This window comes from Macaca thibetana, chromosome 13, assembly GCF_024542745.1.
Source record: "Macaca thibetana thibetana isolate TM-01 chromosome 13, ASM2454274v1, whole genome shotgun sequence".
NCBI classification, from domain to species: domain Eukaryota; kingdom Metazoa; phylum Chordata; class Mammalia; order Primates; family Cercopithecidae; genus Macaca; species Macaca thibetana.
In genome coordinates this window covers 95468810-95489393 of record NC_065590.1, presented here as the reverse complement: position 1 = coordinate 95489393, position 20584 = coordinate 95468810, and the positions used below count along the sequence as shown (strand labels likewise).

General features: G+C 49.1%; 1 protein-coding gene across 16 annotated transcripts in view; it reads left to right on the top strand.

Annotated features, from left to right (window-relative positions):
• The window catches only part of GREB1 (growth regulating estrogen receptor binding 1), a 160035-nt gene extending 139704 nt beyond the window's left edge, over positions 1-20331 (top strand). For 12 of the 16 annotated variants that reach the window (XM_050753877.1, XM_050753872.1, XM_050753870.1 and 9 more), the window contains exons 24-32: positions 2918-3076; positions 4726-4868; positions 7682-7843; positions 9637-9841; positions 10599-10773; positions 11806-12024; positions 12951-13086; positions 15268-15468; positions 16200-17933. In XM_050753877.1, the coding sequence (XP_050609834.1) occupies positions 2918-3076; positions 4726-4868; positions 7682-7843; positions 9637-9841; positions 10599-10773; positions 11806-12024; positions 12951-13086; positions 15268-15468; positions 16200-16577 (1778 nt within the window). In that variant the 3' untranslated portion in view covers positions 16578-17933. Of the gene's footprint in view, positions 1-2917; positions 3077-4725; positions 4869-7681; positions 7844-9636; positions 9842-10598; positions 10774-11805; positions 12025-12950; positions 13087-15267; positions 15469-16199 lie in introns of those variants that run through there. The other 4 variants (XM_050753884.1, XM_050753885.1, XM_050753886.1 and 1 more) reach the window with 3 other exon arrangements.
• Positions 20332-20584: the final 253 nt, after the last annotated feature.

Genomic DNA, 20584 nt, shown 5'->3' with positions numbered 1-20584 from the left:
CTGGAGTGAAGCACAGGGCTGAGGTCCTCTGGGTCAGGACTCTGGCCGGAGTGGAAGTCAGACTTAGGACAGGAGAGCAAAGCCATTCTCACAGCAAACAGCACAAGGCTGTTCCTCTGGATGGAGATAGCTCTGAATCCACGTTCTTGCCTCATTAGAACAATCCTGAAAATGGAATATGTGTCAGGAGCCTTGCAGATACAATGGGGTGTCCCAGCAGCCCACGGACTCAATAACAATTGCACTCCAAGCATCATCCTTTGTGCAGATTTAAAATGTAGTCGTGCACCACATAATGATGTTTTGGTCAACAGACTGCATCTGTGACACTGGTCCCATGAGATTCTAGGGGAACTGAAAAATTCCTATCACCTAGTGATATCGTAGTCATCGGAATGCTGTGGCAAGAGGCATTACTCAAGTGTTTGTAGCGATTCTGGTGTAAATAAACCTGCACTGCCAGTACTGTCAAAAGTCTAGCACATACAATTATGTACAGTACATAGCACTTGATAATTATAAACAGCTGTTACTGGTTTATGTATTTACCATACTTTTATGGTACTATACTCCTACTTATTAAAAAGCAGTTAACTGTAGAACAGCCTTGGGCAGGTCCTTCAGGAGAGACTTGAGAAGAAGGCATTGTTCTCATAGGAGATGACAGCTCCATGACTATTACTGCCCCTAAAGACCTTCTAGTGGGGCAAGGCTGGGAGTTTGAGACCAACCTGGCGAACATGGTGAAACCCCGTCTCTACTAAAGGTACAAAAATTAGCCGGATGTGTTGGCATGCACCTGTAATTTCAGCTACTCCGAAGCCTGAGGCAGGAGAGTCGCTTGAACCCGGGAGGTGGAGGTTGCAGTGAGCTGAGATGGTGCCACTGTACTCCAGCCTGGGTGACATAGCGAGACTCTGTCTCAAGAAAAATGACAACAACAATAAAAAACAAATAAAAGTAGAAAAATTAAAATATTAAGCTCATGGAATGAGGATATCAAGAAAGAAGACATTTTTGATCAGTTGTACAATGTATTTGTTTTAAGCTAAGTGTTATTACAAAAGAGTCAAAGAGTTAAAAAGGTTATAAAGTTAAAAAGTTATCAAAACCACAATAAAATACCATCTCACACCAGTTAGAATGGCGATCATTAAAAAATCAGGAAACAACAGGTGCTGGAGAGGATGTGGAAAAATAGGAACACTTTTACACTGTTGGTGGGACTGTAAACTAGTTCAATCATTGTGGAAAATAGTGTGGCGATTCCTCAAGGATCTAGAACTAGAAATACCTTTTGACCCAGCCATCTCATTGCTGGGTATATACCCAAAGGATTATAAAGCATGCTGCTATAAAGACACATGCACACGTATGTTTATTGTGGCACTATTCACAATAACAAAGACTTGGAATCAACCCAAATGTCCATCAGTGACAGACTGGATTAAGAAAATGTGGCACATATACACCATGGAATACTATGCAGCCATAAAAAAAGGATGAGTTCGTGTCCTTTGTGGGGACATGAATGCAGCTGGAAACCATCATTCTCAGCAAACTATCGCAAGAACAGAAAACCAAACACCGTGTGTTCTCACTCATAGGTGGGAATTGAACAATGAGATCACTTGGACACAGGAAGGGGAACATCACACACCGGGTCCTATTGTGGGGAGTGGGTGGGGGGAGGGATAGCATTAGGAGATATACCTAATGTAAATGACGAGTTAATGGGTGCAGCACACCAACATGGCACATGTATACATATGTAAGAAACCTGCACGTGTGCACATGTACCCTAGAACTTAAAGTATAATCATAAAAAAAAAAGTTATAGTAAGCTACGGTTAACTTATTATTGAAGAAAGAAAAATATTGTTTATAAATCGAGTGTATCCTAAGAGGAGAGTGTAAAGTCTCCAGTAATGCACGGCCATGTCCAGGCCTTCACATTTGCTCACTGCTTACTCACTGACTCACCCGGAGCAACTGCCAGTCCTGCAAGCCCCGGGCATGATGGGTGCCCGGTATAGTGCACCCTTCTACATTTTTTATACCATATTTCCCCCATGCCTTTTCTGTATTTAGATACACAAATTCTCTTTTTTCTTTTTTTTTTTTTTGAGATGGAGTTTTGCTCTTGTCACCCAGGCTGGAGTGCAATGGCGAGATCTAGGCTCACTGCAACCTCTGCCTCCTGAGTTCGAGTGATTCTCCTGCCTTAGCCTCCTGAGTAGCTGGAATTACAGACACCCACCACCATGTCTGGCTGATCTTTGTATTTTTAGTAAATACGGGGTTTCACCATGTTGGCCAGACTGGTCTCAAACTCCTGACCCTAGGTGACCCACCTACCTCAGCCTCCCAAAGTGCTGGGATTACAGGCATGAGCCACCGCGCCTGGCCAAGATACACAAATGCTTCACATTGTGTTACAATTACCTGCAGTATTTAGTGCCATAACGTGCTATATAGCAAGCTTGTCCATCCCACGGGCTGCATGTGGCCCAGGACAGCTTTGAATGTGGTTCAACATACATTTGTAAACTTTCTGAAAACATTATGAGATTTCTTTTTGCAATTTTTTTTTTTTAAGCTCAACAGCTATCATTGGTGTTAGTGTATTTTATGTGTGGCCCAAGACAATTCTTCCAATGTGGCCCAGGGAATCTAAAAGATTGGACATCCATGCTCAGAGGTTTGTAGCCCAAGACCAGTAGGCTACACCACATATCCTAGTGTGTAGCAGGCTGTGCCGTGTAGGTGTGTAAGTGCACTCTAGGATGTTAGCACAGTGACAGAATCGCCTGATGTCACATTTCTCAGAACGTATTCTGTGTTGTTCAGCGACGCATGACTGTAAATCGTTTTCACTTCCTATTTTGTCACATCTATGTTTCTACCAATCTTGTAGACCTCAGAGAAGAATCTGACTGGCATTATCTCCAGCTTAGCGACCCCTGGCCAGACCTGGAGCTGTTCAAGAAGTTGCCCTTTGACTACATCATTCATGACCCGAAGTATGAAGATGCCAGCCTGATTTGTTCACACTATCAGAGTATAAAGAGTGAAGGTCAGACTTTGAATCTCTCATTTCACCTTCCAAAGTGCATGGGCACAGCCTCTTGAAGGGACGAGCTGGATTTTGTTAGGCATAAAATCAGGTGGTGACGAATTAACCTGCCATACGTAGTACAGAACTGAGGTCACCACCTCCCTGTATGAGGAAGGGAGGAATGGAAACCTGTGAATTGAAGAGTGTTGCTCAGGAAGTGCTAAGTGATGATGATGACACCCTTGCTGATTTGTCACTATTGGAATATTCTGAAGACTCTGGTTAATATAAGATAAAAGATGTGTATGTTTACTTACTAATTTGGAATTGTCAAAACGGGTACACGTGTTCACCTCTCCTCCCCCGATGTCTTGATTTTTCCCTCCCCCTTAGGGATCCCCAACATCTGTGGTGTGCTGACACTGCAGTGTACCGGGGCCAGCGCGATTATAAACTTAGATTAGAAAGATTTGGTAAATGCCATGAGAATGGAAATGACTGTATTAGTCCGTTTCACACTGCTGCTGACAGACATACCTGAGACTGGGTAATTTATAAAGAAAAAGAGGGTTAATGGACTCACAGTTCCACGTGGCTGAGGGGGCCTCACAATCATGGTGGAAAGCGCAAGGCACGTCTTACATAGCAGCAGGCAAGAGAGAATGAGAGCCCAGCAAAAGGGGAAACCCCTTATAAAACCATCGCATCTTGTGAGACTTACTCTGTACCATGAGGGCAGTATTAGGGAAACTGCCCCCATGATTCAGTTATCTCCCATCAGGTCCCTCCCACAACATGTAAGAATTATGGGAGCTACAATTCAAGATAGATTTGGGTGGGGACACGGACAAACCATATCAGTGACCCACGAGACTCCATTTTAAACCAACAACTTTATCATCTTTGCTATCAGAATAGATCCCTTGCACCAAGGATCCTTCTTGTAGGCCAGTCTCTAATGAAGGCAGAGTGTTAACATCTTAATCGGCCAGGTCATTTGAAAAACAAGCCGGGGCCAGATGTGGTGGCTCACGCCTGTAATCTCAGCACTTTGGGAGGCTGAGGTGGACAGATCACCTGAGGTCAGGAGTTCGAGACCAGCCTGGCCAACATGGCAAAACCCCATCTCTACAAAAAATGCAAAACTTAGCCAGGTGTGGTGGCATGCACCTGTAATCCCAGCTACTCAGGAGGCTGAGGCAGGAGAATCACTTGAACCTGCGAGGCGGAGGTTGCAGTGAGCTGAGATCATGCCTCTGTACTCCAGCCTGAGTGACAGAGCAAGACCTTGTCTCCAAAAACCAAACAAAAAAAGAAAAACAAGGGGCAGTTCGTCTGCATTCAGTGCTGGCATGTTAAGTTGGCAATCGATTTAAATTGTATAGTGGATCTTTACACAGGTGCTGATGAAATGTTTTTAGTCTACAGTAAGACATGACATGGACAGTGCCTTAATTAGTTTATTCCACTGACACTTTTGTGGTCCTTCATTGTCTCCTTTGACCAGCTGTCACATCAGGGCCCAGGGAGGTGAGAGGGAGTCCTCCCCAACAGAACAGAATCCTGTCGTCTGGGCATTTTGAGCATTTTGGTTTCTGTTTGAGCAGGCAGGGGATAATATTTGCTTTGCTCCCTGCTGCTTTGTAATCCTGGGGAATTTGGTGCAGACAGAGGGATGTCCCGGAAGCCGGAGGACCTTTATGTGCGGCGTCAGACGGCACGGATGAGACTGTCCAAGTACGCAGCATACAACACTTACCACCACTGCGAGCAGTGCCACCAGTACATGGGCTTCCACCCCCGCTACCAGGTAGGCCCTAGCAGCTCCCCACCAGGCGTTTCACCTTGGCCCACATCGTCCATTCCCCTGCTCTCTCATGCTTTCATTCCAGAGTAGGAGATAGAGAGTTCTGGAAGCCCTGGATTCCTGGTCTGTTTGCATCCTCTGTTCCCTTCAATTGTCTGTGGAATTATTGCTGGAACTAGAGCACCATGGTTCTCCTGGGGTTGTGTGTTTATCAGTGGCCAAGTTACCCAGCCGTGGAAGTGGTCATCATCTTTAGCAGAAGTTAGTCCAATGCAGCAGATGCTCACCAGGTGCTTATTCTGTACCAGGTACTGGGGGTGCAGAGCTGAATCAACTCTGTCCCCATCCTCCACACTCAGACTAGGAGGGAGATGTGCACATAAGCAAAACATAATGATGTGAAGCAGGCAAAAAGAGTACTATGGTTGAGGCACAGAAATCCATTGATAAGAGGAGGAATTTGCATTTATTGAGCACCTACTGCATGCTAGGTAATGTGCCTAGGCACTTTTTATATATCAATCTCTCCCAACCTTTTATGCAATAGAAAATATTTATCCTGGACACATAGAAATGGATGAGGCTCCTGACCCAGGGCTCTGGCTGCCTCAGGCTCTGGTGGGTCACCTGAAGCCACACCTGCAGGCCACTCACGGTGCACTGGATGGGAACTGTCCTGTCTAGTGTCCTATTTACTTCACACTAAAATTTCATTGTCCCTGTTTTATAAATGAGGATCCTGTTTGGGTGGGGAGCGGAAGAGAGAAGATTTGGAAGAATTAATAAGAATTTGCCAAGGGGCCAAGAATTAATAAGATGAAGGGAGAGGGACAGCATGTGTGGGAGAGGGGAGGTGGGGTTTCCGGGGTATGGGAAGTGATGTGGGTTGGGTGTTTCTGGAACCCAGACTTTGGGGTGGGTACACTCAGCCACGAAACTCGGAGGGTAGGCAGAGGCCAGACCACAAAACGCCTGGTGGGCACTGTGGAGAGGAACGAGGACTCTTTCAGCAGGAGCTCCAAGTGGAGCCCAGTGTGGGCAGAGCTGTGTTTAGACTGGTCTCTTAGTCCCATAGAGGTGTATGGAGTGCCTGGGAGGCTGGTTATTTATAAACAGGGGAGAGGATTTATTTTAAATGGAGTATTTCTTTTCATTTCAGACCCAAGCAAGGGAGAGAGGGGCGGAGGGAGAGGACCAGAGTTGGCGGGAGCTAGTCAGATGCCTGGCTGGGGAGCAGAGGCGTGTAGGGCAGCTGATGTCTTGGGCTGCTTTCAGAAAGGCCTGAGGCAAGAGCACTGGCCTCTCTTTCCATCCCTTTTGCAGAGGGAAACAGCCCCTGTCTGCCTGGCTTTGAGCTTGGCTGCCGCGGACGCAGCACTCATTGTTTGAGTATGCAATTGTACTGTAGATGAAAGAAAGAACATATAAGCAGTTTTTTAAGGGTCAAAATAATCAGTAATCCCATTTGTTCCAGATAAACTCTCCTAACATTTTGTTTCTTGGAGATGTAGTTTTTCTTTCAAGGCAAACAAAAGCATATGTGAAAACACGTCCTTGATTTTGAAATGTAGGGAATTGAAAGGGACTGAAGGGTGTCAGTCCCCAGTCATCCCTGTCAGTGTCGGGAGTGGGTGGTGCCATCAGGACCTCGGGCTGCATCAACAGACACCAGAGCACAGAGGAGGAGGAGAGGCAGCCGGCTGGGCTGCGCCTGGCCTGTGTTCTCAGGGGTGTGCAGGTCTGGGGGCCACAGTGGAAGACGAGGAGGCCTGGGACGCTGAGGGGGCTTGAAACCAGCTGGCGCTGGTGCAGAGGCCGTGTGACCCACTGGCTGCCGTCTCCATGTGGCCCGCACCTGCTCATTCTGTTTTCTTTTCCAAGGCTCCCTTGACCTTTTTTATGAAACTGCCTCAGTGTGTCCTCCTTAACTGCCTCCCCCAGTCAAAATCCCTTTGTCCCTCATCTCTGCTCCCAAAGAAAGGGCTCTGTGGGTCTAGCAGAGCCATGGCAGAGATTAAAGCAGTGTGTGCTCATCCGCCTCCTCCCCTGGGGACCCTGGGATGCATACAGAGCACATGCTAGGAGGGGATGTCAGTAGGGAGGGCTGTGAGTCGGTGGGGTCCTAAGAGGATGTTCAAGCTGAGGGCAAAGCTGGGCTGGAAGTCACACCCAGAGGGGCACGTGCGCAGATGTGGGGTGTGAGGCTCCCGGGAAATGGGAGGCTGGAGGAGGTGACTAAGGGCACAGCCAGACTTGGTGACAGGAGTGAGCCCAAGGTCTCTGAATGGCAGTTTCCACATCTGTAAAATGGGGATGATGACAGTACTGCTTTGTAGGATGTTAATGGCGGCACACAGGACAGAACGGTGCCAGGCGAGAAGTGTTATGGGAGTGTCCAAGCATATGCAGCTAGTGTTAATATGCGATTGCATGTAACTGTGATGGAAAAATACACGTATTAGAATTACAAATGAGCTCTATAGCACGAATGCTTTAGTTGGTGACCCAGAACAGGGCTCTGGTTCAAAGCCACGGGGACCAAAAAGCTTGCTGCCTGCGCGGCACAGCGGGGTGAGGCCCCATGCAGACTGAGGATGGGAGCAGGCTCTCGCCGTGGCTGTGTGGTCTCGGGCGTGCTTGACCTGTCAACAGACCTGGGTGTCTACACTTTTCACTGGAGTCACCCTGTGGGTTTCTTGTGCTGTAGGGAAGAGGTGACCGTGAAGTGCACATTGTCACAGCAGGGTGGGCCTGGGGCCTTCTGGAAAGCAGGCCGGACTCTGACGGCAAGCTCTGTCCTTTCCCCCACACCCCAGCTGTATGAGTCCACCCTGCACGCCTTTGCCTTCTCTTACTCCATGCTAGGAGAGGAGATCCAGCTGCACTTCATCATCCCCAAGTCCAAGGAGCACCACTTTGTCTTCAGCCAACCTGGAGGCCAGCTGGAGAGCATGCGACTGCCCCTCGTGACAGACAAGGTACTGGCTCAGAGACCTAGTGGGGCAGATCCAAGTGGCTTCAAGTGGGGACTGAGCGGGGGACTAGAGACAGAGCTGCCTGATGAGGGAGTGCAGGCACCGATACAGGGACTGAACTTGGAGGAGGCTGGTGTCGCACACAGGCTCTGGAGTCACTCCAATTCAAGCCTCAGCCTTGCTCTACCATTTACTAGTTGTGTATTTGAACATGTCACTCAGTATCTGCAAGCCTTGATTTCCTCATTGTAGTATTGAACAGTAGTAACTTGCAAAAGCTTGTGGTGAAAACTATTTGGAATAACTGATGAAAGGCCCTAGCTCTGTGCCTGGAAGATAACAGGAGCTGGGTAGTTGTTCATCCGCTCCATCTTTTCTTGAATGCTCTGCCAGGTAACATTTCGCATAGGCTTAGGTAGAATAGTACAGTGAATCCTCTAGAACCCATTACCAACTCCGGCAATTGCTAACTCATGGCCAGCCCTGTTTCATCTGTCCCTCTCTCCTCTTCTTCCTTCCTGTTTTGTTTGGAAGTAAATCCCAGACCTCAAATCATGGCATCTATCTGTAGATATTTATACCTGTAGATATAGATATCTCAGTGTGTCTCTCTAAAAGACACATTTCCTTTTATCTTTTGAAGAGATTGTTCTGAATGTTCCATTGTCTCTGACCATTCTTGCAAAGATGCTCCTTGTAGAGCTTTTGGTTTGACGGTGCTCACCTGCTCACCTCAGAGTCAGCTGGCTGCTCCTTACCCAGCCCCACTCAAGGCGGGCCATGTGGAGAAGCTGCTTTTCCTTCTCCAGAGTGCCAGGCACCTGTGGAGTTGCACCTGGCCTTTCAGACCCAGCAGCCTGTTATTAAGCAATGAAAATATTTGTAATGTACCCAACAGGCCTTCGTTGTAAGGTACCTCCTAACCCACGGGCTGGGGTTGGGTGTTGCGGTGAAATTCCATGGATGAAATATGAGAGCTGGGGTTTCTCCACCACTCCACTCACCTTCCAGCCTTCCTGGCGGAGCTGGCCGTGAGCACCAGTGCTTCACAGTGTTTGGCAGGTGCTTTGAGGAATTCAGAGGGAGCAGAGGGCCTACCTCTGCCAGATGAACTTATTGTTAAGGAAGGAGTTGAAGAAAAGAGTTATTTACATAAAAGATATAACAACCCGAGTGGATAGCTAAGCTCTATGGGGCAGCGATTAGGGGTGTTGTGTGTTCCTAGTGTATGGAAAATGCAAGGCATGCATGAATAATGAGTACTCTGGACATAACATTAGATTCTAATATGAGAGGGTAATGAATTTGGTTAATTGCTATATGCCAGTTAGTTTCTGTTGCCTAACACACCATTCCCAAATAAGCATTAGCTTTGGGATCTGTGGGCTAGCAGGTTGGGCTTGCTTCAGCCAGGTGGTTTTCTGGGCTCGGTTGTACTCACTCACTCGTGTTGACAGTGAGCCAGCAGGTTGTCTGCGGGCTGGCTGGTGGCCTCAGCTAGGCTGTTCAGCTCTCCTCCAAGTGGTCTCTCATCGTCCAGCAGGCTAGCCCGGGCTTGTGCATGGGAGAGTTCTGAGAGGGAGTGGAACATGTAAGTCATCTTGAGGCTATGCCCAGGACTGGCACAAGGCCATTTTTCCTGCCTTTTACTGGGAAAAGCAAGTCACAAGGCTGAAAATTCCAGCAGTATGGAAATGGTCATCATTCTGAGATGGAAAATGCTGCGAAGTCATGTCAAGGGACTAATTGTGGCCACATTTACAAACACTCTACCTCATGATACCTGTACTTTGCAGAGCCATGAATATATAAAAAGTCCAACATTCACTCCAACCACTGGCCGTCACGAACATGGGCTCTTTAATCTGTACCATGCAATGGATGGTGCCAGCCATTTGCATGTGCTGGTCGTCAAGGAATACGAGATGGCGATTTATAAGAAATACTGGCCCAACCACATCATGCTGGTGCTCCCCAGTATCTTCAACAGCGCTGGAGTTGGTGAGTGTCCTTTAACATCATCTACTCAGTCAAACTCCTGTGAACGAACACTTGAGAGAGTATTCTAGAGACGAAAGTTAAACATGTGACATCAAGTCTTTTACTTTTGGACTTTTAAAGCTATTTTCATTTTGTTTGACTTTTCTATGCAGTCTCCCCCCGGCCCCAGTGTTTGGTTATCCATTTAATGGATATTTTCCTTCTTTTGTTCTTTTTTTTTTTTTTGAGATGGAATCTCGCTCTGTCGCCCAGGCTGGAGTGCAATGGCACGATCTCGGCTCACTGCAACCTCCGTCTTACGGGTTCAAGCTATTCTCCCACCTCAGCTGCCTGAGTAGCTGGCATTACAGACAACAACCATGACTCCCAGCTAACTTTTGTATTTTTGTAGAGACGGGGTTTCACCATGTTGGCTAAGCTGGTCTCAAACTCGTGACCTCAGGTGATCTGCCTGCCTTGGCCTCCCAAAGTGCTGGGATTATAGACGTGAGCCACTGCGCCTGGCCAAATTGATATTTTCAATGGTTGGAGAAGAAAGCATAAGAAAGCAAATGTGTGTTCCACCTGGAGAGGAGTGTTTTTCTCCCTGTAGTTTTCTCTCCCTAGCCCGTGGGCCGTGTTCTGTGACAGGTGATGCATGTCAGGAAGGTCGGAGCTGGCTTGTCTGGGCAGCCTTGGCGGCAGGTCTGCCTGGGGTCTGCCTGCTGTGGGTGTGGGTGTGAGACAGCCCTGAGTCCAGTTGCTTCGCCCACTGTAGGTGCCGCCCATTTCCTCATCAAGGAGCTGTCGTACCATAACCTGGAGCTTGAGCGGAACCGGCAGGAGGAGCTGGGGATCAAGCCGCAGGACATCTGGCCTTTCATCGTGATCTCTGATGACTCCTGCGTGATGTGGAACGTGGTGGATGTCGACTCTGCTGGGGAGAGAAGCAGGTGAGGTGGCCTGACAGCACTGCCACCCTACGAAGGATGACCAACGAGTGTGCACTCTCTGTGTGGGGAGTGCGCCCACCCCGGAAGACCAGAGGGCCTCATAGTAGAAGGGGTGGGTGTGGTTCCCAGAGCCCTGGGTGTGGTAAAAGTGAGCTCACATGCCAAGCCTGGCTTGCTTTTAATTTTAAAAAGTTGTCTTTGGGCCAGGTGTGGTGGCTCATGCCTGTAATCCCAGCACTTTTGGAGGCAGAGGGGAGTGGATCACAAGGTCAGGAGATTGAGACCATCCTGGCTAACACAGTGAAACCCTGTCTCTACTGAAAGTACAAAAAAATTAGCCAGGCATGGTGGCGGGCACCTGTAGTCCCAGCTACTCGGGAGGCTGAGGCAGGAGAATGGTGTGAACCCGGGAGGCGGAGCTTGCAGTGAGTGGAGATGGTGCCTCCGCACTCCAGCCTGGGTAACACAGGGAGACTCTGTCTCAAAAAAAAAAAAATTGTTATTGAAGTATAATACAGAAAATCACACTATCCATTTAATATATAGACAAAAAGGAAAGTATAATACATATACAGAACTTTTCCCAAGCTGAGCACATTCATGTAACCAACTCCAATATTAAGAAAGGGACATTGCTGCCCCCCAGAAACTCCCTTCCTGCTGCCCCCAGCCCCACCCCTCCTTGCTAGCCTGACTGCTGACTCCTAGCTTTATTTGTATTTGCTGTGTGACTTTAAGCAAATGGCTAAATCATTTTGGGTTCTAGTTTCCTCATCTGCGATTAATACCTATGCCATGGGGTTGTTGTGAGAATTGACTAAATTATGGTCTGCAAATGTGTTCAGCACATAGAAGAAATGAGTGCCCGTGGGAAGCGCCCAGCAGGGTGCCTGGCCCCTGGGGGCCTGTGCAGGGTACCGGCCTGTGCAGGTGTTCACGGCAGTCTCAGAGCCGGTGCCACACTGCCTGGTCCCAAGGGCCTTGCTGCTGCTTGGTGTCAGCCTAGGGGCTCACTCTCCCTCCTTTGAGCAGGGAGTTCTCCTGGTCGGAAAGGAACGTGTCTTTGAAGCACATCATGCAGCACATTGAGGCTGCCCCCAACATCACGCACTACGCCCTGCTGGGCCTGCGGAAGTGGTCCAGCAAGACACGGGCCAGCGAGGTGCGAGAGCCCTTCTCCCGCTGCCACGTGCACAACTTCATCATCCTGAACGTGGACCTGACCCAGAACGTGCAGTACAACCAGAACCGGTGAGCGCCTGCACTCGGGGCGGAGGAGGCGGCGGCCCTGGGGGCGCAGAGTCCTGAGTGAGGGCAGCCTGGGGCTGCAGAGGCGTCCTGGCGGTGAGCGCTGGCCTGGCCTTGCTCTCCGTTGTCCCAGTTTTTTTAGTGCTGAATAATTTTGAGTATTCACAGATCATTCAGCTTCATTCACCAATTCTCATGATGCTTTGAGTGAGTTACATTGGACTGTGTGGGTTTTTTTTTTCTTGCCTTTTCGATTCATTCTCCCAATACATTGCTTTCTAGGAGCTTTAGCACGGAAGAAAATGATAATTTCCGTAGGTTTCTGTACATATCTAGTCACGGAAGTGCTCCCATCTCCAGAGGATTCAATTGCTCAGTGTCCATGGAGGGCCTGTCTGCACCGGGCACTGGGCCACAGCCTGCGTCAGCTGCTGGAAGAGGGTGGGTTTTGGAGCCAGGCTGACTGGGCCTCTGGGAACCCGGGTTCTGCTGTGTATCATCTTTGAGCACAGGCAGGCCACTCACCTCCGAGCCCTGTTCTTCTCAGCTGTAAAACGCGGCTCATGTTTTTACCCGCAGAGGTTTTTTGTTGCTTTCTTTTTCACCGATGCGCGAGGTCGTGTTGGTAACGTTTCTCACGTGCACTTGGCCCTTGGCCTCTGCTCACCACCGGGCAGTCCTCGTGTGGTTGAAGCGTGAGGTACACACTGCCTTTCCCGTGCAGAGATGGCCCTGTTTGTCCTGTGGATTTTCCTTGTCTGTTTTGCCTTACGTTTCCCCTAGAGTAAGGAAGGTCTTGAGGCAAGAATGAAGCCCACTCCACCTTCATAGCCCCCTACGACAGGGACCCACACGCTAGGTGCTGGGGGCAGTGACGGAGGGTGTGAGCCGTGCCCCATCAGACCCACCCCTCCTCTGGCCCTGACTAGGTTCCTGTGTGACGATGTAGACTTCAACCTGCGAGTGCACAGCGCCGGCCTCCTGCTCTGCCGGTTCAACCGCTTCAGCGTGATGAAGAAGCAGATCGTGGTGGGCGGCCACAGGTCCTTCCACATCACGTCCAAGGTGAGCTCCTCGCTGCTGGGCAGGCCTCTGTGTCCACCGCCTGGGCCGCCCTGGCACGCACACTGAGGGTAGGAGCAATCGGGGGAGGCCGTGTCTCTTTCAAGCGCAGGGGGCGGGGCCCTACTGGGTGGGGTCAGTAAAGGTTTTTAATTGGCCTTGAGCCCTGGGAAATGACAGGCTCCGTGGGGTCTCTCTTCTACCTCTGATATTAACCAGTATCCCACAAGCTTCTGCTGGGGGCAAGGCTCCAACCAAGCCTTCCTGTGTGTTCTCACCCGCCCCAGCTGGGTGAGGTCTCAGGCCACGCTCTTCCTTGGGCCCCTGGGATGGTGCCTGGTTGCATAACTATTTGAATGGCTCTGCAGGCTGGCCCCATAGTCACACTATGTGTCCACTGGGCAGCCTCGGGGTGGGGAGGGACCTGGTGCGATTACGTGTGTTCCAGCTAAGCAGGCCTGGGGAATTAAGATGTACAATCACAGCAAGTCTTGATAGCTCTGTGTCTTCCGGGAAGCAATGCAGCCGGTGTGTCTCTGCCCGAAGCTCTCCCCAGTCCTATGGGCCAGAGCCCCTTTCTCTGTCACTTCTGTCTGTCTTGATCCTGCCCTAATGCCACCAGCTGCCTTTCCCAGCCTCTTTCCCTCCTCATCTCTGTCAACTGCTGAGTTGACAGAGTTAGCTACGCTGAGGTGGGCTGGGTCTGAGTTGGGACACCAGCTCCATCTTCACTGACCCCCAGAGGCAGGTACTGCGCCTTTTCCAGCAGTGCGGGGCCTCTCCTCATTTCTCTTGCAAAGTAACAAGACCTTTAAATAAAAGGCCCCCACTTACAACATCACTGAGATCTTAAAATTGTGTGAGGTTTGTTGTTTAATCAGAGAAAACAGACTTACCATGTCTCCATCAAAGGGCCAGACGTGCCTTTAAAACAAACTCTCCTTTTATGTCCTTCAGTGTCATTTTTAAACTCTTAGGTATTTTATCTTTATTATTTGAACATAATCTTAATTTTCTACTACTTTTGATTGCATATTGGTTATACATAAGGAAGCTAGTCATGTCTTACAATCTTTCACGTGAGTGAAATCACTGCATTGTTTTCATTTATTCATTAAATACTTACTGAGCAGCCAATCCCCATGCTCAGGAGTACACAGCCCAGCAGCCGGGGCAGATATCAGACACGTGGCTAGTTAAGGACCATCAGGAGAAGCACCACAAAAGTGAACTGTGTGTCGCGGGGAGACCTGAGTCTGTGGGAGTTCCCAGGGAAGTGACATTAAAGCAGAGACCTGGAGGAAAAGAGTGAGCCACATGCCCAGGCAAGGGCAGGGGCAGGGACATGAGCAGGGACAGAGGCAGGGGCAGGGGCACGGGCAGGGGAAGGGACAGAGGCAGGGGCACAGGCAGGGGCAGGGACAGAGGCAGGGGCAGGGACATGAACAGGGACAGAAGCAGGGGCAGGGACATGGGCAGGGACAGAGGCAGGGACAGGGGCATGGGCAGGGGCAAGGGCACGGGCAGGGGCAGGGGCAGGGGCAGGGACAGAGGCAGGGACAGAGGCAGGGACAGGGACAGGATGCCTTCAGTGGGTGAAGGTGCAGAAGGGTAGGAGTGAGGAGGTCATTATGGAGGAAGGGGAGGAGGGTGGTGGGGAGGAGCTGGGGAAGTAGGCAGGCCTTCCCAGCTATGGGAAAGTTCCAGACTTTTCTCTAGGACTCACAGGAGGGAAGCCAGTGAGAGTCTGATGTAAACGTGTTGGTGATGGAGCAAGATCTGTAGCTCAGATGCCGGCTGTGGGTGGGAAGAGCCCCGGGGCTGGGCGGGACCAGGACAGGATCTCTGGTGGGGAGCTGGCCACTCCCAGAGGCCTGCATCCCCCAGGCCCATGGGTTCTCCTGTTTTCTCTAGACCAGAAAGCCGGTTTCCTGCATGGAATGATCAGTGTCTTTAATTCTTACTGATTGGGTTGGTTCATTTGAACATGTCTCTTGCATGTTTCCCTTGAGTAAAACCTAATCTTTCTCAACAGAGAAGTTTATTCTTGAAGTATGTGTTCTCAGTTTATTCCCCTGAGCGACACAAGCTTCCATTCTGGGCCACCCCATGCTGCCCAGAAGCCGTGGGAAGGTCCTCGCTCCTCAGGGCGGTAGTGGCCTGACCCCCTCGCTTCCCGTGCAGGTGTCCGATAACTCCGCGGCGGTCGTGCCGGCCCAGTACATCTGTGCCCCGGACAGCAAGCACACCTTCCTCGCGGCGCCCGCCCAGCTCCTGCTGGAGAAGTTCCTGCAGCACCACAGCCACCACTTCTTCCCGCTCTCCCTGAAGAACCATGACCACCCAGTGCTGTCTGTCGACTGTTACCTTAACCTGGGATCTCAGGTGACTTTCAGAGGAGGTGCTGTCGAATCCCTAATTCAGAGAAATCTCTAGAACCGATGGACTGGAATCTGGGACTCTGAATCCTAAGTCCTCAACTCCTTCGTCTCGGGGTTGACCCCACTTTATAGCTTTTGCCATTCAGCTGAGAGAGCTGAGATGCTTTGCCCGGAAGTAAGAAGATAGGAAGCCAGCCCAATTCTGATGCCCAAACATTTTTTTTTTTTTTTTTTGAGATGGAGTTTCACTCTTCTCGCCCAGGCTGGAGTGCAATGGCACAATCTCGGCTCACTGCAGTCTCGGCCTCCCAAGTTCAAGTGATTCTCCTGCCTCAGCCTCCCAAGTAGCTGGGACTACAGGCATGTGCCACCATGCCTGGCTAATTTTTGTATTTTTAGTAGAGATGGGGTTTCACCATGTTGGCCAGGCTGGTCTCCAACTCCTGACCTCAGGTGATCCACCCACCTCGGCCTCCCAAAATGCTGGGGTTACAGGTGTGAGCCACTGCGTCCCACCTAAATATTCTGATTCTCAGATGAACTCATGACTAGATAAATCTGGATAAAACTTCCAGAATTGATTTTTCAGATACAGATTTGGAAATAACATGAAAATATTGGCTCTGGCCCCCCAAACATCTTGAGCTGGACCAAGCAGTTGGTATTTACTAGATGCAAACACTACTGAGCATTTCATAGAAAACGGTGCTCTCTCTTAGATTTCTTCTTTTTCAGATTTCTGTTTGCTATGTGAGCTCCAGGCCCCACTCTTTAAACATCAGCTGCTCGGACTTGCTGTTCAGCGGACTGCTGCTGTACCTCTGTGACTCTTTTGTGGGAGCTAGCTTTTTGAAAAAGTTTCATTTTCTGAAAGGTAACTTTTGTACTCTTAACCCTGCACCTTGTCTTCAATGGCTGTGGTCACTGGGTACCCTGAGGAGGGGACCTTTGGTCCCAGTCCTTATTTGCCCATGGGTAAACCGAGGATCAGAGAGGGAAGTGACTGCCTCAGCCACCCAGGAACGTGCAAGAGAGCTGGGATTTGATCTCCGGGGGCTCTCTTTTCCCTATACCTGTTTGGATAGAGGCAAAACACATCCCCCTTTCTTTTAGATGAATTGCAGACATTTTTTTAGCCTTTGTGTTTCTTGTCTTTTTTTTTTTTTTTTTTTTTTTTTTTTTTTTTTTTTTTTTGAGATGGAGTCTCACTCTGTTGCCTTGGCTGGAGTGCAGTGGTGCAATCTTGGCTCACTGCAACTTCTGCCTCCCGGGTTCAAGTGATTCTCGTGCCTCAGCCTCCCGAGTATCTGGGATTACGGGCATCTGTCACCATGCCCGGCTAATTTTTTATTTTTAGTAGAGACAGGGTTTTGCCATCTTGGCCAGGCTGGTCTTGACCTCCCGACCTCAGGTGATCTGTCCACCTTGGCCTCCCAAAGTGTTGGGATTACTGGCATGAGCCACCGCACTAGCCATCTGTGCTCTTTTCCAGCCCAAATCCTTCACATCAGTGTCCCAGTCGTGGCTGACACTCTTCCCCCTGGTAGACGAGTCTTCCTCCTCGTCCTGGGAGGTCCCACACCACCTTGGCTTTTACGCCAGCCTTCCTCCTGTCTGCGCCAGCTTGGTTGAGAATGACAAGCACTTGTTCTGCATGACTTGAAAACACGATTTCCAGTCTGCATTTCCCGTCCTGCTCAGATCCCTAGCTGACCTTCGCCCTCCTTGGTGGCCTTTGGCTCTGACCTTCCTCTCTAGCAGGCACTGAGTGAACACCAGCAGCATCTAAGGCCTTGGGAAAGATCAGGAGGTTTCTACAGCAGTCTCTGCCTTGGGAAACATTTCATCTAAAGGGAGGACTGGACACGAAGGTGGGGAGGGAGCAGACAGGGAAAGCGTGGAGGAGACTGGGTTGACGTTTCGCCATGTGCTGGGAGTTGAGAGGAAGGAGAATTCCTGTGGTCGGCACATGGGACAGTGGGGGCTGTCCCAGGCCTGGATGGGTGGCAGAAGAGGGGGATGAAGCTGTAAGGTGGAGTAGGTAGGGTGGGGTATGTGAGCTACTGGCTGGGGCTGAGGATGCTTGGTTTGCAATTCGACCAGCCTCTCTCCTTCCTCTCCGCACCTCAGTTCAGTCCCTGCTCAGCTTTCCTTCTGCCTCCGTGTTTTCTCCCCCGCACACCTGCCCATCCCAGCCACACTCCTGTCTCGCTAAGATTGCACATCATCCTGAAAGAAGCAAGAGGCTGACTTGGACGCCGCCTCTGCCCTTCCCAGCAGTGCCCTGTCTTGCCGTTGCAAGTAGAATCCAGGCAGCCGCTTTCATCTGGAGAAACTCACCTTTTTCCTTCTCGCACCTCTGCCGTTGTCCACACAGGTGCGACCTTGTGTGTCATCTGTCAGGACCGGAGCTCACTGCGTCAGACGGTTGTCCGCCTGGAGCTCGAGGATGAGTGGCAGTTCCGGCTGCGCGATGAGTTCCAGACCGCCAATGCCAGGGAAGACCGGCCGCTCTTCTTTCTGACCGGACGACACATCTGAGGAAGACAGCGGCGAGTTTTCTGGAAGAGATGAGTGCTCAGAGCCCTCATGCTGTTGAGGCTAAAGGGAGGCCTGGAACTGTGGGGTGTTTGACTGGAATGGACCCCAGGGACTGTCTGCAGTGCAGCCCCTCATAGTACACGTGGGCCCCTGAGGCTGTGGTCCTGGGAGCCAGGAAAAGACTCCGCAGTGGGTGGGAATGAAAACTTGAGACTCCCAAGTTCTGGGCCAGCCCATTGCCCATGGCTGTTTTAAAGTCTGTTTCACGAGGAACAAATATTTGCTTCCTGTCCTGACATTCGTGTGCTTCCATGGACAAACCTGGTTTTTTTCTCTTAGTTCTAAAGAATCTTGGGTTATTTTGTAGCAGTGCCAGTATTTCAGTAGATGGGATTTCAGCCAAGTAGGTTCTCCTGTAACCTCCTACAAAGCAATATTCCAAAGGAACATTTTAACTGTAAAGGCTGGAGACAAGAAAAAATAAGTAGATCGTTTTAATAAGAATTATTTAATTGCCTATAAGTTTGCTGTTTCAGAGGCTAGCCCAAAGGCATCAAATTTAATAAAGTTAAACAAATTGATTTACTTCAGAGCAAATATGATCCTATTAAAATAATGTAGGGTAAATACCCTACCTCTTAGAAAGGGCAAAAATGCAAAGAAGCTTTCTTTAAAACTAAAAGGGTTTTCTGGGGGGGGTTGGGGAGGAGGAAATGAGGCTAACAGAGGTTGACCAAAAATTTGCCTTACAGAGGAGAAAGGACCACATTGCTTACTTGAAACAAACAATGAAAACAACCAAAAAACAATGAAAACAACCAAAGTGATATATAAAATAGTTGATGAGAACTAGACTTATGACTATAATTTACTAGAGTTTAGTTTTCAGTTCCTGAAGTAGCTCATTTTCTCTTACTGATGTTTGGTTCCTCAGGGAAGAATCTCGCTTGACTAGAGAGGAGGTGGGAACAGAAGAGAGGAGGCAGGGAGATGGATTTCTTAGGGCTCACCCCTTCACAGGCTGACAGAATGGTTTTTTGGTTTTTTTTTTTGAGACAGAGTCTCGCTCTGTTGCCCAGGCTGGAGTGCAGTGGTGATCTCGACTCACTGCAAGCTCCGCCTCCTGGATTCACACCAGTCTCCTGCCTCAGCCTCCCAAGTAGCTGGGACTACAGGCGCCCGCCACCATGCCTAGCTAATTTTTTGTATTTTTTAGTAGAGATGGGGTTTCACCGTGTTAGCCAGGATGGTCTAGATCTCCTTATCTTGTGATCCGCCTGCCTCGGCCTCCCAAAGTGCTGGGATTACAGGCGTGAACCACTGTGCCCGGCCCAGAATGGTTTTTAAAGCCGCAGTTGAGAGGCCACCCATTGCCCAGGCACCTGGACAGTGATCATCTTGTTCATCTTGTTCAATCCTTTCTTGTGTGATTGGAATTACTCTTCCCCTTTGAAAGATGAGAAGGTTGAGATGCAAAGAGTCTACCTTTCCAAGGTCTCACTGCTGGAAAGAGCTAGAAGCACAGTTCAAAGTTCTGATCTCTGGACTCTGCAGTCCAGGTCTCCCTTCTCCCACTCTCCTACCCTCAATGCCACACTGGTTTTGAAGTGGCACATAACTTGAAGGAAAAGTTTAAAGACAGTTCAAGGTAATCATCAGAATGCATTCTTTTTTTTTTTTTTTTTTTTTTTGAGACGGAGTTTCACTCTTGCTGCCCAGGCTGGAATGCAATGGTGCGATCTCGGCTCACTGCAACCTCTGCCTCCTGGGTTCAAGTGATTCTCCAGCCTCAGCCTCCCAAGTAGCTGGGATTATGGGCGCCCACCACCACGCCCAGCTAATTTTTTTTTTTTTTTTTTAGTAGAGATGGGTTTTCGCCGTGTTGGCCAGGCTGGTCTTGAGCTCCTGGCCTCAGGTGATCTGCCCACCTCAGCCTCCCAAAGTGCTGGGATTACAGGCACCTGGCCTCAGAATGCATTCTTACACATCTATCTTAGACATTTATAAGCACTCTAATGGATAACAATCCAAGAATAAATGATTGTAAAAGATGATGCCGAAGAGTTGATGTCAATCTTTTTTTCCTAAGAAAAAAAGTTCACGAGTATTAAATATTTAGATCAGTGTTTATAAAATGATCACTTTGTATATCTCATTATTCCTATTTTGGAATAAAAACTGACCTTCTTTAATCATACTTGTCTTTTGTAAATAGCAGCTTTTGTGTCATTCTTCCCACTTTATTAGTTAATTTAAATTGGAAAAAACCCTCAAACTAATATTCTTGTCTGTTCCAGTCTTATAAATAAAACTTATAATGCATGTATTGTTTTGTTGGTGAGTATTTATAGCATTGTTTTGAGAGAAGGGAGTGTGGCTAGTCATCTTTGGGGACTACCTGCTTAAAATGGATAGTTTTGGAAAAGAAATAATAATAAAGCTGTAAAGGTGGAGTATATTAACATGTTGCAGAATTCCTGAGGATAAAAAGGCAGACTGCATTGGACGTGCAGCAGAACAAATATGGAGGAAACCAGCTCAGAATGTGCAGAGAAGCCTGCCACCAAGGGAAGATAGTT